The sequence below is a fragment of the Phalacrocorax aristotelis genome, chromosome 2 (assembly GCF_949628215.1).
Source record: "Phalacrocorax aristotelis chromosome 2, bGulAri2.1, whole genome shotgun sequence".
Lineage (NCBI taxonomy): Eukaryota > Metazoa > Chordata > Aves > Suliformes > Phalacrocoracidae > Phalacrocorax > Phalacrocorax aristotelis.
Window position 1 is genome coordinate 123,917,630 of NC_134277.1, and position 17,874 is coordinate 123,935,503.

A 17,874-nucleotide genomic window follows, 5' to 3' on the forward strand; every position below is an offset into this window, starting at 1 on the left:
TAGCAGGGCAGAAGAAAACATGGCACTTCTCCTGACTCACGTGATGAGTTCCTTTTTGAGATCTCTGGAATGGAGCTTGGGTTTAGGACTTGGTATGGAGACATCTCCTGGATATTTCTTCTCTTCCATGTTTTCTGGAGTGGTCACCGGATCTTTCTGAAATATCAGATGAGAATGTGACAAAAAGAAGGTTTCTCTCTCCAAGGCCTCCCACACATACAAAAATAACTTGCCCTGGCAAGAAGACAATCTCTTGGAAAAAATTAAAAGAAAAAAAGGAATGATGGAGAGAGATGAAGAAAGTTTAGTACATCACAACTGCAGGATCTCATAGGTAGACTTTTAAAAATGTTGAAGTTGTGAAAGTTGAAACCTGTGAAAATGTTGACATTGTGAAAGCATTTCTGAAGGGGGATGCTGTTTCAAGCTGTACATAGGGAAAATTTGGTTTAGATTTATAAAATGGTGATAAAGACCGAAGAAAAATACACAGAGAAAATAAAAGCAGTTTTTGAATATATAGAGCCAAACAAGAATTCAGCAAGTATGTTCTTGTTTTTTCTGTGGAAGTGCATCAATGAGTTTTGTATACAGTTGAAGTGAGTATCATTGTACTGTGAATTACAAAATTACAGTTAAAAAAATTTTAAAAACCCTATTGTGCATAAACACATGTAAATGCAAAGCATTTTAAAATTGAATGATTTGTTATCTTATTCAAAGAGCAGATTCCTATTAAAATAAAAATCCTAAGAACAAAACAGCTTTGAAATTTTCTTTGTAGCAGGCTGCTAAGGGTAGATCTTGATTTCTGCTATTTGTAGATTAAAATCATCACTGCTACAGTGCTGTTTGATGGGTGGTTTGGACTATGAGTATTCACTCCCCTGGGAAGGCACTTTGGAAATCTGGACTCCTGAAAGGAAATTACATTTTTGTTTTCTGAAAAATCTTCTTTGATCCCTTCAAAATAGCTTGGTTTATACTGTTGTGAGAATTAATGCCATCAGTTATTATTATTTTTATGGAGGGTATTTCCTTTCTGGAGGGATGGTCTGTGGATATTGTATCATTCAAGAATTCTCCAACACCTATAGCATCAATTATCAAATCTTTATTAATCCCTTCCGGGACTTCATGTTGGGTTTGTGACTCTGTTCCAATACTCAGGTAGGTATTGCCCAGAGATTACCATCTGTAGGAGCAGAAACTGCTGCCTGTGGTTGAGGGGAGAAGATCCCAGGTCCTGCTACACTCACGGGGCTGGTGCCATAGATGCTCTGGGCTTGTGCAGCTGATGAACGTGCCAGGACAGAGGGGCAGGGATGTCTGCAGAGCTGTTAACACAGAGCGGAGGGCTGAGGAGAATCTGGACTGAAAATGGAGATTCTGCCTAATGGGACTTGTAAGCTCTGCGGGGGTGTTTCTTCTGATAAAGCTTCCATATGGTCCTCAATTCTGGCAGCTCCTCTTTGCCTGTTTGGAGACTGGATCCTCAATATGACTTCCTTCTGCTTTCTGGTACTGGCTACCTACTGCCTACTGAAACTCACACTACACATACATATAGAAACTGTGCCATATTATTTCTATATCAGTTACTACCGATTTTTGCAACCGCATTTGTGGGGTTAGTTTGTCTCGGAATAATCTTATCTCTACAAATATATAAAGCAAAAATACATATATTCAGCTTTTCTAAACACTCTTTCCTAGTAACTATCGAGTAATTATTTTAAATAAAATATATATTTCAGGCTTTTAGAATTTTATTTCTTCAGATAAAGAGTAATAGAGAAAATTAAAAACAATGACAGGTATTGCTAAAATGTTAATACAGAAATAATAAATAGTTGAAAGCCCTCCAAACATGGAAATAAAAATGCTAAAAACAAAGTGGAAAAATGAATTCCAGCTTTGTTTAACATTCAAGAAACTTCAAAGATTCTTTTCCAATATGGAGTTAAATCATGGTTCTAGTGGCATATGGGGGTGTTTTTGCCACTGCAATCTGCAGAATGAGGGTTCTAATCCCTGACTCTCTCTGTCCACAAGTTCTCACCTGCTTTTCTTATATACACATAAATGCACTCTCCTACAGGGATCGCCACCGCTGTAAAATCAAAGTTCCCAAAAGAAGCAACGAAACAGTGGACCTTCTGTTGCCAGCTGCAAGGGGTCAGATGCCAAAATAACTTCAAAAAAACACAGGTAAAGTGGTTTCCATTTGATGTAATGGAGGTTGAAGAAGGATGACTTATCAGTTTTCTCTCATTCAGCTAACTCTGATAGGCTGTACCTGTATCACTGAACAGAGGACCAATGTTGTGTTTCTGAAAATTTAGCACATGCCTTGGCTGGATGCTAACTGTATCAAGACCAGGCACATGTCAGCCTCCTCCACTTCTTGTCAAAGGTCCAGCTGAGACGAGTTTGGAGTAGAGGGTGGTGGAAAGACCACTCTGTCACTCCACTGGGATCCTGAGCTATGTGATGTACCTCAGGATGTGCCTGCAGTAAACAAGAGTAGCTGTAACTGTTCGTGCTGCAGGGTTTGTTAGTATTTTCATATATCTAGCTTGGATTCTTTATCTCAAATGAAAGATATCTCTTGATCTTTTGCTGGTGATGGACCAGAAACTTGTGTGTGTGAGTTATTCATCATGTCACTGCCTGATACTTGCTGCACAGAGAGGACTGATTGAGAATTATGTGTGTCAAGGCTTGACAAAATACTACAGCACTGCAGTTCACAGCTTCATTTAACAATGTTTCACTGAACCATTTAATAAAAATAAGATTGCAAGATGAAGGTTGACATGTGTACATCTATAGCCACCAGCATAACTGATGCTAGAGGGTGTAGAATTGCAGTATTTTCAATTTCTATCATCTTTGAAATGATTTTTTTGAAACCTTAATTGTGAGTTTTCTGAATTGACTTATTAAGATTTGTAATTTTTTTAAACCAATTGCTATACACACAGAAAAACCTAAAATTTCATAGTACCCGCTCTTTTGAAAAAGAAAGAATCCAGTAAGGACCAAAGTGGGAATACCGCTTGTTTCCTAGTTAATATCCATTAGTATATTTTCCAGGAATGAGGGAGACATATAGATATTTAAACAGGTGATTTCTTCAACATTGTCTTAGCACCTTATGGAACACCTGATATTATTCAAGCAGCACGAAAGCTTCAGGTGTGTAGAAGCTGCAAAAGGACAATAGTGCAAAGGGAATGCAGGCGGAAGAATACCAAAACTCTGCCTGTCTAGGACCTTGCACCAGCACACGTGGCCCAAGAGGGGCTGCATCTGTCTGAAACGAGTAGGTCAGACTTAAAGACTAAATATTTTTTGGTCTTCCACACCTAGGACAGAGTGCAGAGCACGATGCCTCAGCTTGTTTGCTTCTCCAGCGATTTAGCTTTAGAGGGAGAGATAATCCTTTGGGAAAACACCGTTAGCACTTTCCACTTTCTGGTCTGTTGTGTGTTGATCATCACAGCTAGTCAAGTCCAATCATATGTATAATTTTTCCTTTCCCATTTGAATGGTTTTATAACTAAATGCAATTAAAATTCAGAAGAATTCCAGACTAAAAGGAAAATCAGAACCAGCCTAATCAGTCCAAACTACTATTTTCTGCAAAGAGCATGTGTGTATTCACGCATGCACACCACAGAAAGCAAGCAAGCAATGAAACTCCATTAATGTACAGATGGAAGTTTATATTGATTTCAGCAAAGACCAGAACATAATGGTAACATGAATAACAGATAATAGCATCTGGCACTTTTAACATTTTTAAGCCCTGAAATCTTTGGAGAACTGACAGTTGAACTAACTGACAGCTCTAGTTATTTCTCGACGCTTTCCTTTTGGAGAGATTTTGAGCTTTTTCCAAAATCAGAATTTTTTTTTTAAGGGGGCATCTGGACAGGCTATTTCGCTGAGAGAGAGAGAGACAATATTTTCTGGAAATTACCACCAAAATTAAGCAACTGTTGTGCATATGAACCAGATAACAATGAATTAGAAATAGATATAATCAGTCATTCTATTTGCATGAAGATAACTGCCAGTCTTCAATGTGCAAAACAGAGCCTCTGGCCCCGAGATCACTGGACATGTCAATGTGCCCTGGGATGGCAAAAGCTCACAGCAGAGGTCTGCTGCACAATGTCAAAGCACCAAGTGTGATGTGGCAAGATTGCCTGAACGCGGATCTTTATGTCCTGTCAGGTAGTCCATTGATGCCTCCAGCTCCCTGTAAGGGATAGGGAAGCAGCCAGCCACCCATTGAGGCCTTCCGAAAGTCAAGCAGGCATTGGGGAGGACGCAGAGGTGCTCCTGCCATATAGCTCTTTAGCTGAGCTGCAGTGGCAGCAGGGAGGAGGAGCAGCAGGACAGGCCCCTTGCCAAGTCTGTAACACCACTGATCCCCTGCAGCAAGGCGGTTCTCTCAAAGCTGGATATGCTTGCACATTTTGCGGCGTGAAGGGGGAAGACCTGAGCCCTCAGCCTACCACCTTGTGTCAAATCCACTCCAAAACTCTGTACAGGAGTCATTCTCTCATTGCTGAGGTAAGGAGCATCATCAGCCCCACAGAGGTGGCTGCAAAGTGCTCTTCCAAGACAACCCAGCCTCCAAGAAATGATCCACCATGGTGCAAACTGTCTCAGAGGTATCATTATGACTGGCCTCCACCCAGTGCCAAGAGATATTTTTCTTCACACAGCTGAACTATCCTTATTTCCAGGGTTTTTTTTTTGAATTGGATGCCTGGATTCCCTAATATCAACCCTAAGTAGATTTACTCCTGTCTATGTCTTCTTGAAGTGTCCGTTTTGATATTTGAACAAAAGATAATTTTATAATGAATATAATGTTCAAATGTTATTATTTGATATATAAAACCCAATAGGGAGGAAATGTATTTGAAGCTGAATAAAAACTCCAAATTGGGACATCTTTTCTTCTGCTTCAGAAAACCATCATCCAGGTTTGTCTCTGTTAATTACCAAGATTTTGTCTAATTAGCCTTTAAAGGTGCTGATGGTCCCTGCTTGATTTGAGAAAAATGCAAGCAATCCATATTCTGCAACAAGAACGTAACCAGGCTCAAGAGAAAAAAAAAAACAAACCAGACTTGCCAGCAAAATAGAAGAATAGGAAAGAGACAGAGAAAGGAGACTATGCTGCCATGTTGCCAAAGTAGCATATATAGACATGAAAGAGCAAAATAGAAAAAAAAACCCAAAATCAAGACAATTATCAACCTGGAAATGGCAGCCTAGAAGGTTAGCCATAAAAGTTGGAAAGTTACTAAATAAAAGTATTTGCTGAAATTTTAGTTGCTCATCTTTGTTCCAGCAACCGTATTTTCAAGTCTGAGCTTTTACATTTCCTACGACAGGTTGAAAAGGGAAGACACCTCTATATACTTATCTAGTTTTTCTATGGTGTTTTGTTATGGGATAAAAAATATAAAAATTTGTGGAAATTATGTACATATCCTCTTGTGCTACTTGTAACCAAATCCTTCAGGAATTCCTAACAATTTTTAATTTCTGAATTTGTGCTCTCAGACTGACTTCTGGACCACTAGACTCACTTGTGAGGTCAAAGACTCACTGGCAGCAATTTCTTGAAGTATGCTAAATGTAAAATATAAAGTTTTCCACTGAAAGAATATTGCAGTCAAGGGTCTAAGTATATGTTTAAATACTTAGATAATGAGTTACCTAGAATTATAAAGAGTTGGTGTGGAAAAAATATGTTTCAGCAAGAAAAAACTGTCCTGTCTTTGTTTTTGTTTTGAGTGATGCTTAGGTCATTTGGGTGTATGTGCTTTGATTTCCTTATCTTAAAGACTTATAGGTATTCAGAACCCATACTAAAATCAACAGTTGTTGTTTTCAACCTCTGAAAGTAGGGTCTGAAGACAAGATTTTTCCAAGTGAGTAGTGATTTTGTATGCCACATTTGAGAGGGCATTAAAGCCAACTCAATGTTCACAAACCTCTACCTGTGCAGATCGATTCCTTTTAAACTCCACTAGATTGATCATCCCAAAGACCATCAAATGGCCACCCATCCAAGGGAAGAAGTCACTCAGAAACTGAAAAAATACCTCTTTTTCTTCTTCTTTCCTGCCATGGGTCTTGCTGTAGTTGATAGGTGTATCCCATCCTTCCTGTTCACAAAGAGCCTGGTAGAAGGCTGCATTTACCAAGATGCTGCTTGTTTTGAAAGGAGAAGAGGAAGGAGTGGGAAGTGCTGTGCTGGAAGAAGTGAGAGGCATAACTTTGTCTTGGCTTCGGTTCTTTTTCATGCTCAAATCCAGAGTGCCATTTTCATCCACTTCTATCTCAGCTCCCTGACATAGAACAGGAAACAGAGACATGTTTAGCTGTGGACATGGTGAGGCTACAACATAAACATGTGGTGCTTTTAAAGGATAAATATAAATGCAAGCTTTTATTTAAATTTATCTGAATCTAAACCCAGCTTTTCGGTTTATATCAGTTAATGTCCAACTCTTAGGCAGACTTAAGAGTAGTTTCAGTAATGGTATCCCTGCATCTCAGCTTAAATGTAGTAAGAATTTAAACAAGATGCCTCTAAACCATAAGCCTTACACCCTAAATCTAGTTTTATTTAAAAAAAGTTTAGCTTTAAATCTTCTTGATCTTTTCACTCTTACAGAGAACTATGACCCCAATTCACAGTTAAAAGCATTAATGCATTGTTTAGGTCATCCACAGCATTACTATTACATATTGTCCCTTCCCCCCACACCCCAGAAATATTACAACATCTGCATCATGGGGGAGAGAAGGAGGGGGGAAGAAACATGCCTGAAAGTAGCACAGTAGGAGAAATTTTCACTAGGGCTTTGTACATCACTCAAAATAACATATTGCCTTAATCATAGTTTGACTAGGCCACTAAGGCACAGGGCTGCTCTAAGACCACTGGGCTGGGAGCCACAGGAGAATGTTTAGGAGGTTCTCCCTGATGGAGGCCTTCAGCATGAGTTACCAAAGCCTTTGCTAGCAGGGAAGTACAGCAAAGAACAGGCTTTGATTGCAGGGGTGTGTGCTGTTTGGGGAGAGACCCAACTTCTCTTTCCAGGCTGGGAGAAGTTCTCAGAGCAGCTCCTGCTCACAAAAAGGGCAAGTGCTGCTGAGCTGTACAAAGAGAAGAGGAGAAGGAAAGCGCACTGCTCTGCCTTACCCTGTCTGACCACAGAAAAAGAGTACAAACTCGTCTTCGTGCAATGATGAAAAGCTCCTGAAAGTACAACTTACTAATGGAAGCAACAAAAAATTTCCCCTCATGCTCAATATGCAACATTGGGTATTGACATATTGTGTATAAGGGATGACTATAAGACTAGTCCTTGCTATTGCCAACAATTACTAATGTCAAATAGGGAAAGAGGAGGAGCACTTGGTAGTCTAGTTCTCTGTGTTCCCCTGAATAAGGTGAAAAATTTTCAAAGACTATAGAGATAAATAACAACATTATAGATCTACACATGTAGAATGCTGTAATTAACTCTGTCTTCCTGGTTTTGTCATCACTACTCTTTTTTATTTGCACCACCACAAGATACCACTTGGGAATTTGGGACTAGATATTTTAGGTGCTGTATAACTATAGGAGGCAGTCATATAAACCCAGATTGAGACTTCCTACGTTGAGTAATATAAAAGTAAACCCATAACATAAGTGAATTACCTAGGTGGTCTGTTGTAAATGGAAAAGAAACAGGCATGTCCATGGGACAAGTTTTTCCATCTTTCTTAGACCCCTTCCTTAGAAAGAGGTGAGACACTGGCAGAAAGACTCCCTTTCTCTTTATTCCCATTAACTGTTGCTGGAGCTTGATGATTAGTCCATGATTTAATGGTTAAAGATAGGGCAGTGAAATTTATCCTTGCTTGAGGATCTTAAAAACAGTTATGGTAAAAGAGGGAATTCTTGACCTGTGCTGAAAGTGTGACATGGCCACCCTGGTTGGACTGAAGGCACAAGCTTCCTTCATGCAGCCCTGCCTTCTACCACTGCCAGTGGTGACTCATTTAAAGGTAAAATGCTTCTGATGAAATATTTTTAATCATAAGGAAAATGTTGATAGAAGTTGAAAATTTAGAGCCCCGTGAACTCTCCTCTCTCAGGCATCCTGGCTTCGTTTTGTCTCCATGGGCCTAAGACAGATGCCCACCTAGACTGAAGCCCTACCAAACCGTCTGCTTGCCCCTGGTTCAGAAACTCAGGAACCTCTTATGTTTGCTTCTCCTGCATAGCAAAGTTCACATTTTCAATCATACAGCTTAAAGAGAGAGGTGTTTTATTATATTTATGGGAAGTAAATACACTTCTAATATGTTCATACTAAGACGCTTTGGTTATATCTTTCTGCCCCTTTTTAGTAAATAGTTTAATCTCCTGTGATAGTTTTAAGCCCTGAATTTGACAGTACAGCTTATCCTGGATAATAACTTAGTAACCACAACATCTTATGCCATCTGTATAATATCAAATACATTTTTATACCAGCATTAATAAACCTTAGTTACAAAAATCCAAGATATTAACTATATCAGTGCCAAGCGCACACTCCAGGATCTGACAATATAGCTCTGCCATGATCGCCCCAGTGTTTTTTGGCTTTGTAGTTGATATGTAACTATAGCAATGAAACAGAGCTACAGTAATCAAGTTTAATGACCAATGTAAAGTAAAATGCTAAATATTGTAGTTGCTGACATTTTTCATAATAAAAAAACTTGGGTTAAGTCTGCACAACCAACATTCACATAAAATTCCAGACCTCTGTGACAGATGGCTTAGGAAAGGAGGCCATGTGACTGGGCTGCAGTAGTTTTATAGTGCAAAACCCATAAATAGTGCAGATTCTCTGCCACTGACAAAATATCAACTACTCAGAAGGCAACAACAACAACAAAAAGGACCCAAATCAATCAAAGTCCCCTTCTTGATGAAACTGTATGTAGAAAAATATCAGAAAACATATTGTTTCTGAGAAACAGATACCATTAGCCCCAACAAGGAGCCAGGGCTGATAAGCAGAACATTTACTAACAAAGATATTTAAAGCTTCCTCAGCATTTTCCTGAAATTCACATAGAAGTTGGGTTGTCCAACATGCACCTAATTCTGCTCAGGGAAAGCTGGGTGTGTGTTTGTGAAGTAGAGTACAGATGGGGTTTAAGTGATCTCACAGATGAACACAACAATTAAATATAGTCATGGAAAAAATATCTCCTTTTGCCCATCACAGGATGGATTACACGTTTACAGCATGGCTTTTTATTCAGAATAGTATGAAGGAGCTATCGCTTTGCTGCCTTCATAGCAAACTCCAAATGGCAGAGCAAAAAGAAAGGACAGTCAGAGATACTGCTCCAGTTTTCATTCCTAATCTCATCCCACCCTCCTCTCAATATGTCTCCTTTGCTTGTTTCACCACATTTATTTTTACATTAATTTTAAAATGGAACTAAAAAGACAAAAATGGCAAATGGCAAAAAATGCTAGAGCAGTGCTATGACACGTTGACAAAAAGCGGCACTTACTATGCTTAGCTCAGACTTGTAAAGTCTGTGTTCTCAGTGAAGGCAAGATCTTATTACTGTCAACTCTAGTGTGTGTGTGAACAGGCCTATATTTATCCATTTGTCATTACATATTTAAAACATGGTTACCAAAACAATGTAAAAAGTTCTGATTCTTCCTTAAAAATGAAAGCAAAATAAAGATGCAAAAGTATATTATTATTTCCTAAAGTATATTAGTTTGCTGCTGCATAAATCTTTGGAGCCTGATTTTGATCCTATTTACATTTAAATTTACATTTACACTGGTGTAAACCAGGAAAAAATCCACATTGAGGAAGAATCAATGAGGGTGAGAAGATACACATGGAAATTAAATTCAGGTTACTCCTTATCTACTCCCACATCAGTGACAGTGTAATCGCCCCCCCAGGTTTTACAAGCAGCTGGAAAAAGGATTCCAGAATAAAAAAATGAGAGAAAAATGACTGAAGCATATTTTCTTTATCCCAGGACCTATTCAGTGAAAAGATAAGGTACAAGTAGTACTCTGCTATGAATATGTGTCTAAAATAAAGACTAATACAAATATGTAAACAAAAAAATGGTCTCTATCCTCTTCAAGTGCTTTGTACTTTAAAGTCAAGCTTTTTCAGCGTCCTTTATTTTATGACATAAATATAGCAGAATACTTTCTAGTACATTATTAAGTCTTGTCCTTAGAAATGAACTACATCAGCTTGGACAATAAAGGATGTTGTTTTTTTGTGATAAAATACTCCTGTAGTTTTTCATACGCTTTTGGTCCATCTGATCACTCACAACATTTAATACTCTGCATTGTGTCTCCAGTAACGATTACAAGTTAAGCTTTATCTCATAGCTGGATCATAGAATGAATTATTGTGTCTGCATGAATCTTATTTCAAACCTGTGACCTTAGGGATATTGCATCATTACATATAAGGGGGTTTTATGTATTCTTTGGTTAGCATCAGCCATACAACTTAATACTAAGTAAGTCCAAAGAAACAACATTATCAATGATTTTGCATTCCCACTAGCAGTTCAGTCTGGTTTGGAAAGCTCAGAAGGGCTCTTCAGCTCTGGTATTGGGATAAACTCTGGAAGTAGTATCTTGCCATGTGTATGAATACTATTCTTAATGCAACTCTGTCCAAGAGTGCAATCTATTCCATTCCCAGCCAATTAAAATACATACACATGGTCCTCAATTCTTCAGACTCAAATTTAAGCAATTGAGCTCTTCTGCAGCAAACTAAAATACTGACTTGGGTCAAAATAAGAAAACCTATAACTGCACAGCAACATCTGAGACACAAATGAAGTCACAGTTTCAGCCCAGAGCAATTCTCAGATTCAAAAAAGCCAGCCAAGAATGTACTCAAGGAGCAATGTGCACAGCAGTATAACAGGATGGTACCTAGTGATATTCTTGGCTGATTTTTCATCCTGTATTTAGGCTTTCAGGTATGTGGAGTAAAAGGCTGCCTGACAAATGTGCTGAGTACTAACTACATGGTTGAAATAATTGATGGAATTGTTACCATCATCAATATCCAAGAATGGAGAGATGACATAATTTTGTTCAAAACCAGAATTTGAACTTTAAACATTTTTAGCAAATGTCATTTTTTGTTTTCTTTCAAGGCACAATGTGCATATGCCATTTTGTCTAAACAGGTGGGAAAACCACCAAAACAGTCAACAAAATGTTTGGCAAGCAGTAGTGATGAGGATACAGATAAACTGTACTGCTTGCAGCTACCTCTGTGAGACGTGAATATGTGGTGAGGGCTGTAAACAGGGAAGATCTCTGAGTGTTATGATGATGTAGACCTTGCACAGTGCTAGAAACTGCAGACTAAGCCTTCTAGGGGAGTCCTCCTGTCTGCTTCAATCTGCAGATCAAATGCAGCCCAGGAGACTGGTTTGGGGTACAGACCACATGAGAATTGCCTGATCAGGATTATATTCAGGGTAACAGTTTACTACAGTCCCAGGTGTCTGCACCTGTGGGGTTGAATGGCTCAGACAATGTAACATTAATGTGGCATTAATTATGTTTTAAAACTGTATCACCAAGGTCTTAGTATCTTAGTATTTTGTATGCAGCAGATAGATAAGTCATTGAGAAAGCTTACAATCCATTTTATTGCCCATTTCAGAATAAATTTATTCTTTGAACTGCTTAATTTATAAATTCTGAATTTTAGTCTAGAAGTATTTGGCAGATCACCTTTGTACTTTAGATATCTTTGTGAAGTTTTGCTTACTAATGGTACCATTAATGTGTAATCTCATTACTTTCCCTTTTTTTGGCTTAGACTCTCTCTTTTGAACTAATATGTAGAGAATGTGATATATATATCTGAAAATCCATTAAATTAATGACATTTGGAACTGTGCTGTAAAAAAAATATTCACTTTCTCATTTAAGTGTTAGCTATATTTACAGAAAAGTGGTGAAGATTCAAGGTAAAACATCCAAATCTTGATGAAAAATGGATGAAACATTCTGGAGGTCAAGAAATAAAATTTGAGAGACAGAAAGAAAAAAATTACTTCAGGAATATGATTGTGCTAAACAGTGTTTTCCCCACCTGTTTAAGGAAGGTGACATATGCATTCCTTGAGCGAATACAAGAAAATGACACTTGCTTGAAGTGTTTGAAGTTCAAGTTCTGCTTTTAAAACTTAGAAGCAGAATATTTTTACAGCTCTGATGATTGTGTAACTTGCAAAGGATTTCCTGCAAGTCCAGGAAATCCTCTGCAGCCCCACTGGCCCTTGTTCTACCATCACACTGCCTCCCACCTGCAAAGTGTCATGGCTTGGATTGCTGGGAGGCTGTCTGATGCTCATATAAGAGCAAACACCTTTACAAGTCTGCTGAAGTGTGGATGGGATGATGCTCATCAGGTTTTTTCAAGCAAAGGGACAAAGGAATGTGACAAGGGGCAGGGCTTAGAGGTCTGATACTATGGGGTTCTGAACACAGGCACCCCACATAGGTATTTTCAGACCTGGTGAATGCGTGTGCTATCAAGAGTAGAAAAAGGAAATCATTAACTCTGTAGTCATCTGTTGATGCTGCATTATTTAAGTCCAAACACTGATAAAGTCTCAAGAGATGTTTTTTATTATCTAAAAAAATATGTAAGATATTCTAGCAGTTAAACATTTACCCTTGTGGCCAATATCAGCTACAAAACAATTCAGAAACATTGATGAATAGATAGTAGTCTCTTTTAAAACTAGGTTTATTTTAACTAGCTTCATATTTTAAAATAAGAAAGCATCTTCACTGAAGAGAGTCTAGAGATTTATTTCCACAATTTTTTGTTTGAGTCCTGTATGAAAAAAGTAATAATAGCCAAAACCAAATAAAAATGGGTTTTGTGTGGTTTTGGCGACCAAATCTGTTTGGGGCTTACTTGCCTGTGCTCTGGCCAGAAGCTAATTCTGATTCTTGTGTCAGATGTTTTGTAGCAGTATGCCCTCCAGAAAGTCTGGCAAAAGTGGAGGCAGGCAGATAGCAAGGTATGCAGGTGATTTTCTTTTAGGCTGGATTCCTGGCTGTGAAAAAAGAGTAAGCTATGTGCCCCAAGTGTCCCTCCATATCGTTACTGTTATGTTCACTTCCATTCAAACCTTCCCCATGATTTGGCAACTGTGAAGCAGGTATGGAGGAGAAAATCTTTGGGTTATGCCTGGTCCCTTTACTGCTCTTCTCTGGCAAGAAGGTCTATTGCTGAGGTCAGCCAAAGGCTGCAGCAGCAATTTAATCCAGCCATTGGCATCAGTTTCCATTTCCCTGCTAGAAGAAGTCTCTGTTGAAGACCAGTGGAAGGAGCTTCCTGCAGCATGTATCAGGGATGGATCTGTCATCTGGAAAAGGTTCCATAAGCAATCTTTGGGACAGATAACATCTGTGTTATGGGAGATGCATGTGAACACACACTAAAAATTCTACTCTGGGGCATCTTACATCGGTTTCAAGATCCAAGACTTCACAAGTGGAAATCAAAGGCAGCAAAGTAGGGGGATACCACTCTGCAAAGGAGGAAGGCTTGGAATACCTAAGAAGGTGCTATGCTGGTGCTGGTTCCCCTCAAAGAATAACAGCTAACTTCTTAGCAATGGTGAATTGCCCAACCGAATTGTAAACCAACAGCTGTGAAAGCCATCTCTAGCCAGACTGAGCCTGGTGCTACAATAGACAAGGTAGAGTGACACTGACTTGCAGAGAAATAGATCATCTGTCTTTTGGAGCATACATCATGACTCAGAGTCCCACAGCAGAAACACACCTGCTACTTTGTGTTTTGATAAATATACCTCTTTTCACTCCCCAGTGATTTCTTCTCAAGTTCTTATAATGGCATCCTGTCATTTACACAGAGCTTTCAAAAGTTTCATTGCAGTGGAGCATGTCTGACTTTAATACAAATAATAACAGTGTTCCCACAACCACGATCATCAGAAGAAAATCTTGTCTATTTTCATCAACAGTATAATACTATGTAATGGCACAGAAAATAAGGCTCATAGCTTACACAGTACCATTTGTAAATCATAAAGATCTGTGAGGAAACGCAGAGCAGAAACCAAAACATGAAAGCCACACAAACCTCTACGATATTAGGCAGCTTTCCATTACGACAGACTTGCCCTGATTATCTATCTCCAAACGCTGTGGGCCTGATTCTCCTCTCTTGCCAGCAGAAAGGAGAATTTTACCAAAATCAGTTGTTATTTCCCTCCCTACACCTTGTCAAACTGTCATGAGCTCCAAAGACAACAGACTCACTAGGTGTAGTTCTGTTCCATTGCTATCAAATATCACCTTGATTAATCACATATTATTTTTTTTTAATCAGCTTCCAAAATGATTGCTGATGGCAGGTTTCAGAGGGAGGAAAATTCCCTCTTTAAACAGATCTAACTCATTATCCACCACAGATTGTTGCTGGATTTCAAATATCCTTCTTTTTTCCTCCCACAAAACTCCCCCCTTGTATTTAAGGCTCAATTATGAAAAGAGTAACAACATAATTCCTGCTATTTATTTATTTTTATCGGAACTGGTCACTACAATACTGATTTTTCCTCTGCCTCTCTTCAAAAGAGCATGCAAACAGAAGCCTCCTTTTTGGGGATTTAATGCAGTCACTAACATGAAAGACAGTTTATTCGCACAGTTCAGTAGCTAGCACACCCTCCAGGTTCTTGGACTACCCTACCTTGGCAGACAGACTCTGTGGTTTGTTGGAGAGGATCTCTGCTGCTTCCCTGCAGCGGGTGGAAAGGTTCAGGATAGCAGCAGCTGCTGCTATGTGGGTGTCTTCACTACATTGACCGTAGCTATAAGAGTTGGCATGGCAAGGGCTCTGTGTGTGGGCGCTAGCACTAGGCAGTCGATTAGAAAATTTCACTGGATTTGAAAAATGCTTTGCTGTTGAAGAGAGATTTGATTAGCAATTGCATGTATGAGATTTTTCCCATTAAATAGTTTTGTTTCTCAGACTATGATTTCATACATTAAAATATTCAAAAAATACAATTAAAACAATCCATTTCCTATTGGCAGTAAGGGTTTGCTGTAAAAATGGCTTCAGAAACACAATAATTTAATTTTTATCCAACAAATACACACCTTTCAACAAAGCATCTGAGACTTTTACCCAGATTTTACTCATTCTTTATTTAGGCGTTAAAAGCAATGATGTCTAAGGAAAGACTGAACAAGTGTTAGTGTGTTACCCATCAAGACCTGACAACGCTGGTGGGCAAATGCAGTTATAAATGTATCCTCATAAAGGCTTCCTCTTGGAGGTCTATTGTGTAAGAAAACAACAGTGACTTGTCCAGTCTTAGCTAAAACAACACCGGTTACCCCACTTAAGTGAATATGTCTGTTATTTAAATAGCTTTGCTTATGTGAGGAAGGAGAACAAGACCAGGCTCTTGAATGAACCAGGGCAATCAGATTAGAACTTTACTTGTTAGGAATATTCAATCTTGATTTTGTGGATTTTTTTTTTTGTTTTTTAAGAATTGGAGGTCTACTCTTTAATTAATTAAAAATAATCACAACAATGAACCTTCAGAATAAAACTGATCTTAACTCATCATCTTATGTTGCCTATCTTTTGGAATAATACACAGATTTCCTAGGCACAAAGAGGTCAGTTGAGAATGCAAAACTAACAGGTGAACAGAAAAGCACTTTCACAGGCAAAAGTGGTGTGTGTCTTTGTTTTCTGCTCCATTAGCAGGACTTACTCTAAAACAAGTAGAAAGAACTCTGCTCCCTGTTCTGGATTTTGGAGCTTGAGAAGTCATTAACTGTTGCAGGGAGAACACAGCACCATGATCTCAGCTCTTAGTAAGCAATAATCGCTCCTTTTGTCTGCAGCTCCCACAGTGTCCTACAAAGATAAACTAAGAAAATCCAATTTCTCAGCCTACACCAAGATACACCAGCAACATTTTTGTGTATGGCCATCTGCTCGCTCCATAAAGATCTGAGCCCCGAGGCACTGGATCCCTTTGGATGTAGAGCTTTGGCTGAGTGCATTTTAATGCCAAGACCTACACAAGACATTGAAGAACTCATCTTTCCTCAAACTTGGGATGCTCTAAGAGAAATGCTTGTTTGTGTGCACTGACTGTAGCTGAATGCCTTATTCAGTTTTTCTAAGTAGTGGAGGCATCTCAGGAGAGCAATACATAATAGCCTCATGATTCAGTTCGCCCTTTCTCTAGTACAAATGAAAAAGGATTTAACTACCCTGCTGTAAAACTGTAGCACAAGCAAGAGGGTCTACATTTTTAGCCATTACTACAGCTAACTTCAAATTATATTTAAAGAGCAAAAAAGTGCATTTTCCATTACCCACCCTAAAAGATAAAAAAAAAAGCAGGCTATGAAGGGTGCATGTTTTGTTAACAAATCAAGTTTGGAAGTGCAGAATCCACAGAGGGCTAATGATGGACTTTTGGCTAGCTACATATTTACATAGGATGCTGAACCAATCACTATATCATCAGCTTCTTATTGCCAACTTTTGTATATCTGCATAGTTAAAGCACTCACCTGCTCTTTTATTTTCACCTTTCCATTAAAATAATGGCTGCACACTGTGATTTTGCAAGAACAGGCTGTAAAATTCAGCCCTGATATACATTATACATAAATTGCATACGTATGGATTTGCATTTGTATAAAAACAGTTCAATCATTTTTTCCTTGAAATGAACCTGTGAAATAGACATACATCTGTGCAAAGAGACAGCTAATAGGGAATATTTAATTTTACAAACAAAATTGGAAAATCTGCCACCCAAGAAACTGGCAATGCACGTATTTGCTTTCATTTGAACAAGCCTATTTTCCAGGCCAGATAAATATCTACTTTTCCTTTGCAATTTTAAACAGGGTTTTTTATATATATAAATACAAACACATAGGTACCTACAAACATATATATACGTGTGTGTGTGTACTCAGACACATACACAAATAAATATATAAATATACAAATTTTATAACTATATACAGCATATCTATCTTATATAGCATGAGATATCTATTCTGTTCTATTCTACATGTATATATACATATATAAAATTTTCTGCTTTTCTGTTCACCTTACTATGAATGTTCTTCTTTGTTGAGATAAATGGATGCAATTTGTTTTCCTTTACTAAGTTTTTGTAAGGAAAGAAAAAATAACTAAAGGCTCTTTTGTCACATGGTTTTGGATCTATTTTATGCTGAACACAAATATGGTGCAATGAAACCCTTTTCTCCATTTCCCTCATGGCAACAGAATCATTTGTTTCTTTGAAATAAAGAGTATTTTATAATGGTCAATACAATGGCAGAATCTTGCTGAAATTTCCCATGCAGATTGTGAAGAGCATCTGCAATAAGTAATCTGTGTTCATACTGTGGTATCTCATTTGTACAGAGTAGTACCTCAGCAAATCTGTAAGTGATGCAAGCAGAGGAATCTTGATAACAACTTGATGTATCTGATATGTCTGTGCTACAAATATGATGTAATACAGAAATATGAGATACCAAAACGAATTCCACCCAGGCCTGGAAGTAATGTGACCTAGGCAGGAATAGTACCAGTGAGGATGCATCTAAAAGGTATCTGAAACACCTTTAAAAACCTAACTTGGATTTCTCTGTACTACAATTCATTACTTCTTGTGCAGTCACATTCCATGGGACTTCTCATGACA

General features: G+C 38.3%; 1 protein-coding gene across 1 annotated transcript in view; it reads right to left on the reverse strand.

The window, feature by feature from the left end:
• Positions 1 to 17,874, reverse strand: part of ST18 (ST18 C2H2C-type zinc finger transcription factor) — a 51,020-nt gene that overhangs the window by 19,818 nt on the left and 13,328 nt on the right. The window contains exons 7-9 of the mRNA XM_075085017.1: positions 14,859 to 15,070; positions 6,138 to 6,383; positions 41 to 156 (exon numbers count right to left, since the gene is read on the reverse strand). Coding sequence (XP_074941118.1) covers positions 41 to 156; positions 6,138 to 6,383; positions 14,859 to 15,070 — 574 coding nt within the window. The remainder of the gene's footprint in view (positions 1 to 40; positions 157 to 6,137; positions 6,384 to 14,858; positions 15,071 to 17,874) is intronic.